The sequence below is a fragment of the Seriola lalandi genome, unplaced genomic scaffold (genome assembly GCF_002814215.2).
Source record: "Seriola lalandi dorsalis isolate HSWRI2012SDOR001 ecotype SW California unplaced genomic scaffold, Sedor1 jcf7180002054646, whole genome shotgun sequence".
NCBI classification, from domain to species: Eukaryota; Metazoa; Chordata; class Actinopteri; order Carangiformes; family Carangidae; genus Seriola; species Seriola lalandi.
This window is the reverse complement of record NW_019525199.1, coordinates 166456-174123: the sequence shown is the minus strand read 5'-3', so window position 1 is coordinate 174123 and position 7668 is coordinate 166456. Positions and strand designations below refer to the sequence as shown.

At 43.7% G+C, this 7668-nt stretch overlaps 1 protein-coding gene across 2 annotated transcripts in view; it reads left to right on the top strand.

The window, feature by feature from the left end:
- Nucleotides 1–2321: 2321 nt before the first annotated feature.
- LOC111665471 (tyrosine kinase receptor Cad96Ca) overlaps nucleotides 2322–7668 on the top strand; it is an 8339-nt gene continuing 2992 nt past the window's right edge. The window contains exons 1-8 of one of the 2 annotated variants that reach the window (XM_023420488.2): nucleotides 2322–2588; nucleotides 2686–2783; nucleotides 2861–2954; nucleotides 4293–4542; nucleotides 4694–4832; nucleotides 5873–5971; nucleotides 6054–6214; nucleotides 6478–6615. In XM_023420488.2, coding sequence (XP_023276256.1) covers nucleotides 2750–2783; nucleotides 2861–2954; nucleotides 4293–4542; nucleotides 4694–4832; nucleotides 5873–5971; nucleotides 6054–6214; nucleotides 6478–6615 — 915 coding nt within the window. In that variant the 5' untranslated portion in view covers nucleotides 2322–2588; nucleotides 2686–2749. The remainder of the gene's footprint in view (nucleotides 2589–2685; nucleotides 2784–2860; nucleotides 2955–4292; nucleotides 4543–4693; nucleotides 4833–5872; nucleotides 5972–6053; nucleotides 6215–6477; nucleotides 6616–7668) is intronic. The other variant, XM_023420487.2, reaches the window with a different exon arrangement.

The window sequence follows — 7668 nt, the reverse complement described above, 5'->3', positions numbered from 1 at the left end:
CCCCTCGCTCCCCCCCACCCCACCACAAGAATAGTTCAGTGTTGCAGGCGATGCAATCTACTACTGAGCTGTCCGTCAGTGTCTGTAGCCTCTTTTTATTTAAGTTCGTTCCTGTCGGATCTGAACCGGACGTGTTAATTTAAAGAACTTTTTTTTGTAAAGTGTTTGCTGAAAGAAAGTGACATTGCACTGACATGAAAACATGTACATAAAAAAAAAAAAATGTGTTTTGTAAATAAGCCAATGAAAACTATGTATTTGAATATGAACTGTACAAAATACTGTACTTGTAGTTGTATATGGAGTGATACCGTTGATCTGTAACAAAATACCCAAGCAACAATTAAATTCTGCAGAGGAAACGATGGCGGCAGACTGACGCGCGGTTTCATTTGTGTCCTGAGTCTTTCCTGTTGGAGGTGTGGCTGCAGGACGGACGTGGATTGGTCCAAAACCTTTATTTTGACGTCTTTGTTAAGACGTCAAATCTTAGATGACAGAAAATGCCGTGCTAACATGCTAAACACACAACATTAAATGACAATTATGATATTGAAGTTACATTTTTCTCAATAAGTAGTGGCCTATAAAAAAATGCAGATATTAATAATGTCAATATTATATATTTATATGTTTGTACAGTATGTAAATATTATGTCATAGGTCATAGGGTGAATGGGGAATTGTTTCTTCCTTTAAAATCATTAGTTCTGTGCGGTTTCCCCTCAGAATGTGATGAAGTGGTATCTCCCAGATATAACACAACATACTCTGTCGTCTTTAGATGTGCAAGTTTAACGTCTTAACACGGACGTCAGAATAAATGTTTTGGACCAATCTGTGTTCGGTACTGTCGGACTGGTGGTCAGCTGGTTGGTTCAGGAACAAAAGGAGCCGATGACCTTCCCTTAGCTGCTACTGTAGCGACATGAAATGAGATGCGACACAGCAAAATGAAACTTTGCAACGTATGGCTGAATCCCTGGCCCGAGTCTGGCCCGTATACTTCCACATCTGGGCAAATTCCAGCTGTTGTCCTCCGTATGGACATAAATGTGGCCCTCCAAGTATTTATGCATGAATTCAGGCCCAGTATGCACCCGGTTCCACGACCCAAATCTGGCCCATATACGGCATGATTCTACGGCCACATCTGGAAAATCTTTCAGCTTTCAGTCACTACCAGAATATAACAGCTGGAATCTGCCCACATGAGGAAGTATACGGGCCAGACTCGGGCCGAGGATTCAGGCCCTTGTTGGGCCAGAAGGTTTATTCTGCAGCTCGTCCACTGCCACAGTGCAGGAAAAGCTTCCACTGAGGAACATGACAGTAACTACAGCTCCACCCCCTCCTCTTCTTCATGAGCTAAACTCGCAGTAATTGTTGATTCAAGATGTAATTTTCATTATTAAGAGTAAACTCAAACTGTGTGACTATAAAGGAAGTGTCATGATCTGTTGTTGCTGCAGAGAGGAAACCACACTCAGGGTCTCTGCAGCCACTTCCCAGAATCAAACAGTTTCTGTCCTCGCACCACATGAAGGGGTTTTTCTTCTCATCCTCACTGACACGTTTTAGACCCTCGAACATCAAGTGTCTCAACTCAGCTCGCAGTTTGGAGAAGAGGGAAGCAACATAAGACCTGTTGGTAGTGGAAACACAAATGTGTTAAATTAACACGGCGAATCGGATGCTCGTAAAATCAACTAAACTAAAGATTAGAGGAAACAAACAAACCATCATGCTCTAATTCTAAAACACAGGAACTATCATCATTACCCTGATCTCTGCTCTAGATTACCATCAGTCAATCCAGTACTTCCACTCAAGTACTTGTACTTCACTTGAGTATTTCTACTTTCTACTCTGAGCCTCTCTTCTGATTGGCTGACTGTTTTCTGAGTGATCCAATAAAAATACAGCATATTTCAGGTAAAAACACTCAGAGAAACCAAATCCTGCAAGGTTTGGATGATGGGTCCAGGTGGGCGGGGCTTGGTGACTGCTTTGTTGTGACATCACAAAGTTCCAGAAGTCCTGACGGCTGGTTTTAAGGCTCAGTTTCTGAATACAGGCTGTGTGCATTTCTCTGTGGACTGAGGCTTTGATACTTTCACAGTATTAATATAGAAGCTAGAGCTGATCTATAATCACACTACACATGGACACAGACCTTTACACTGGAGGAGCTTTAATATTTTTGGTTAAACCTGTTTTATCGTTTTACATTTCACATGTCAAATAAGCTTTTTGTCCCCAGCTGCTGCCTGTACAGACGGAGTTTAAATGTGTGCGGGGGTGTGTGATCGTAGTTCAGTCTCCGGCGGGTCGACAGTCTCTCTGACTGTGACACAGAGAGACGTGCAGCTCAAACCACCTTCTCTTCTGTTCATTTCCTCTGCTTCTGTTGTGGTTGGCAGGATGAACGCTGCTGCTGCTGCTGCTGCTGATCACACACACTCAGGTTAGAGGTTTACACGACTCGGGGCTGTTGACGAGTTCTTTACAGAATCCAAACAGAATGATCCAGAGCAGATCGACACCAGCTGGTCCCTGATCAGGATGGACTTTATCAGAAAATACAGGTAAGCTGCTCTGTGTCTGATGTGTTTAAAGTTCATCATGTTGTGATTAAACTTTTACTTGTCTGACTGTTGATTAAATTCACATTCTTTTCTTCAGACTGACGTTCTCCTCCTCTTCCTCCTCTTCCTCCTCGTGTTGACCTCAGTGAAACGACGACATCATGTCTGCTAACTCCAGTGAAGCTAACTGCTCAGGTGAGCTCTCAGGCTTCACAGGTGACTCTCACATCACACTGGAGCGTGTTGCAGCTGAGCCTTTGCGTCTGTTTCAGGTCAGATCCCGGAGCCGCTCTTCTTCATCCTCACTGGACTCCTCTCCGCCACCGTCCTCATCTTCATTCTGCTGGGCGTCGTGTGTCTCAGAAAGTAAGAGTCGGAAAAGTTCAACTGACATAAATCTGTTTATGAAAACACAAAGTTCGACATTCAAGACTGAAAGAGCAGGTGCCGTCACTTTTGAATCAGTACATAGATATACAGCACGTAGATCTGCTGTTCCCGGTCGGGTCGCACAGTCTCACATCATATTCTGTCAAAACTGATTCATTCTCAGCTGACTCACCTGTCGTAGCAGGTAACAGCTCAGGTGTGACTGACATTAATGATGATTAAATACCTGCAAATGAAACTCAATCATTGTTAATGTTATTAGTTTCATGTGTTGTTTGAACTACAGCACACGTTTCTGCAGAAATGTACCACAGACCGAACGACTGACACTGGTCTTCAGTGTTTGTTTGTTTGTTTGTTTGTTTGTTTGTTTGTTTGTTTGTTTGTTTGTTTGTTTGTTTGTGTTGCCTCTGGTTTGTTGTTTTCACCTTTGTTGTAAATGTTACCAGTTTTAAATGGTAATTGCTTTTGTGCTGCTTTTATGTTTCGATGAGCTAAAGAAAGATTTACACAGTGAGGGAAAATGTATTTCTTCTATTATATTATATTATATTATATTATATTATATTATATTATATTATTTAGAATATTTTAATTTTAGAAAAATGAAATTTAAGAAAGTATGTGTTGAGGTTTTGGTCTCAGTTTCAGTGACTCATTTTATTTTACAGAATCCTCGTGGTCGAGTTCACATGGTCCTCTGTTTTACTTTCATACATTAGTGTGAATCTTCGTTTAGATCTGGATCAGGATCAGGATCAGGATCAGGATCAGGATCAGGATCTGGATCTGGATCAGGATCTGGATCAGGATCTGGATCTGGTCCACCACTTTGGTCCAGACTGATATACCAGACATCTGTTGGAAGGACCATAAACACATGTTGATATTCATGGTTCTCAGATGATACATATATAAGAAATGGGGGATCAAATAATCAGACCCCCCTGAGTTTATCTCTAGCGCCATCAGCAGGTTGAAAGTTTCGGTCATTTACTTCCTGTCAGGATGAGATGGTAAAGATATTCTAACCTGTTAGACAGCATGTTAACACTGTCAGTGCTAAGATTAGCATTTAGCAGATGGTCTGGAGACTCTTGTTTTATTTTCAATAAATGTCAGAAACAGTTCATGTTTTATTCCTGAATTCATTCTGAAATATGTTCTTTGCCCTCCAGCTGGAGACAAAGCTGTTACCATAGCAACAGTATCCACTCCAGATTTTGTTTTTCACAGATATATTTTTCTGTATTTTCAACAAATCTCCCCCAGGTCTTTCAGTGTTTTCCGTTGGTTCGCTCCATTTTCTCACAGGTATCGATCTTTGGTCCGGACCGTCCGGCAGCTGCAGGGGAGGAAGTTGTTGCCGGATTCGGACCTTCAGCTGGAAGCTCCCATCACGCCTGTGAGGGCGCTCCCAGCAGCCGCAGCAGTGGCGGCGGCAGCGGCGGCGGCGGCGGAGCAGGTGAAGGAGGAGGAGGAGGAGCTTCCTCTCCAGACTCCCCTGCAGAAGGGCAGCACAGTCAGGCCCTCGTCCAGGAAGCTGTGGAAAGGCCTGCAGCAGGTACCCATGTCCTCACGTCACCACAGGAGACAGATAGAAATGTTCTCATGATGTCAGGTGATAGATCTGCTTTAGGAGCGCTTGATTTCTGTCTGTCATCAGCCACCGGCCTCGTTAATATTTCATTCATGTTTCACGTGGTCTCTGTCAGGATCCTCGCTTCATGAAGTCAGACCTGAACCTGCTGCAGCTGATCAAAGCGGGGAAGGAGGGCGTCTTCTACCAGGCCAGGATGAGCAGGGGGACGTGTAAGGGCCACAACATGTTCACCTGCAAGATCAGCAAAGAAGGTACAGCTGACCCGGGTGAAGTCATGTTCTTATTGAGCTCATTAAACTTGTGTTAAGTTTCACATTTCATGAGATATTCTTGAAAAACATCTTCTAGTTTCAGCACGAGCAAAACCACTCATAGCGAACCTTGCTTGTTTATCTCTCTGTAACTGGTTGCCATGACAACTTGACCGATAACAATCAATGTCAGTGTTTCACATTAAAGTTCAGTTTTGAGGAAGGTTCTTGTTAAAGTGGCTGTAAAAACTGTACTGAAAAGATGCTAACTACGCTAACCGATCTGAAAAGATGCTCATGGCCTGATCCAGATTTCTCGACCAGGAAGTTAGAGCAGTTAAACTAGATTTTAAAACTGGAGTTTAAAACTAGAGACAGGACTGGAGCATTTTAGTGTGTCTGGTTTTGGTCTTCACAGTTTCAGCTTCAGGCTCAGCTGACAGACTCAGCTGGTGAACACAGTGCAGCGTTTAGCTGCTAAAGAGTCAGATGTTTCCCTCAGGAGCTGGTGGAGACCAAACACAGAGCTAAAAGAGCGGGAACACCGACACAAACCTGCCTCCAGGTGACTGATGGTTTCTGCTGGATGTGTAAATAAATCACTGTGTGTTTAGACAGTGATAATGTGTCAGTGCTGTTACCACTGCAGCACCATGAACTCCTGTCTCATGTGAGACGTGTTTAACATTAGTCGTATTTGCTGCCTGACACATAATAACAGCTCAGTTTATGATGATGAAGCTGTGGGAGGAAGGTGTGAAGGACGACATGAAGATAAATCCACCTCTTCCTCTTCCTCTCCTGCTGTCAGAGCGTGGGGTGTCTTCACACCTAGACAGTGTTTTCACATGTGTGAGTGTTACCGTGATCTCATCGTCACGCCAAGTCACCAGACACGCCTTGTTCCAGGAACACACACATGAAGTCACAGACAGAGACGAATCTTTTTTTGGTCATTTTTCATTTTATTTTTAGCAAATCTTTAAGCTGAAAGAAAGAAGATTTTCATTTGTTTGACCTTTGTGTGTTTCTCCCTCGAGGCGTCCGTCCCAAACACGTGGACGTAGAAGTTTCCATCATGAGGAAACTGATGCACCACAAGAACATCCTCCAGCTACTGGACTGGAACACCACTGAGGGTGAGAGACATAGAGCAGCTGGTTCCTGCAGGAGAGAGAGTTTCTAACCTGCGGAGGTCTGACTGTGTTGTGATTGGTGCAGAGCCTTACATCCTGATCCTGGAGTACGTGAGCTACGGCACCCTGAGGACCTTCCTGCAGACCAACAGAGCGAACCTGAGTGCAGACGCCGAGCTGCAGAGCCTCCTCACCATCGCCTCCTACCACATCGCTCTGGCCATGCAGCACCTGCGCTCCAAGATGGTGAACAGACGTCTTTCTTTCTTCTTTTCCTTCTGAACAAGTTGTTTATTGAATTTTCCAGAAATTTTCCACATTCAGAGATAATGAAAGAGAGAAATAACATAAAATAAAATAAGTAAATAAAATAATGGAAATATATATATTACATACTTTTCTGATGTCATGTCTGAGGAAGTTTCTTTAAACCACATGGGGGGGGGGGTTACTTAACGATGACAGAGTGATGTTTGTCACCTCCCACCTGACCAACCCCCCCCCCGCAGATCGTGCACTGTGACCTGGCTCTCAGGAACATCATGGTGAACAGGTTTCCCTGGGAGGTGAAGGTGGCCGAGTTCGGTCTGGCCCGAGACTTGACCAGTTTAACGAGCCGCCGCAGCAGCCGCTGGAGGAGCCCCCGGGTGAGAGCACGTGACCCACACACACTGTGAAGCTGCTGTTACTGATCTCACCTTCAGGACAGGTGACGCTCAGAGGTCACATGACTTGACTTAAGTCACAAAGTTGAGGACTTGAGACCTGCTGGACTTTGACTTGGTGTCAAGGCGGATAGCAGATATTTAAACAGAACCGTCGTCCTATAATCACGTTTACATTCATTAACTTACCAGGTTTGTTTTTATTTAATTTATTTTTAACTTTCACTTTCAGTCTCAGCTCTGGTCAAACGTCGGTGTGAATTTATGGTCAGAGAAATTCACAGATGTGTAACATCTTGTCAGGTTGAGGTGCATGTGAGAAGTTTTGACATGTGGTCAGTGTTTTAAGATCCACACGTAACTGAAACATCTGATGTGAACTTCATCCGTCCGGTTTGAAACCATGTCAACTGTGTGTGTGTGTGTGTGTGTGTGTGTGTGTGTGTGTGTGTGTGTGTGTGTGTGTGTGTGTGTGTTTGTTGAGTGGGGTTTGGAAACTTCCTCTGAACAGTTAATAGTGTCACATGTGGTCTTGATGAGAAGCAGTAACAAAGTCATAATAACACTGATATTTAACAGCTGCTGTCTGTGATTGTTGTTGTTGTTGTTGTGGTTGTTGTTGTTGTTGTTGTGGTTGTTGTTGTGGTTGTTGTGGTTGTTGTGGTTGTTGTTGCGGTTGTTGTTGTTGTCGTGGTTGTTGTTGTTGTTGTTGTTGTTGTTGTTGTGGTTGTTGTTGTGGTTGTTGTGGTTGTTGTGGTTGTTGTTGCGGTTGTTGTTGTTGTGGTGGTTGTTGTTGTTGTTGTTGTGGTTGTTGTTGTTGTTGTTGTGGTTGTTGTTGTTGTTGTTGTGGTTGTTGTTGTGGTTGTTGTGGTTGTTGTGGTTGTTGCGGTTGTTGTTGTTGTTGTTGTGGTTGTTGTTGTTGTTGTTGTGGTTGTTGTTGTGGTTGTTGTGGTTGTTGTTGCTGTTGTTGTTGTTGTTGTTGTTGTGGTGGTTGTTGTGGTTGTTGTTGTTGTTGTGGTTGTTGTTGTTGTTGTT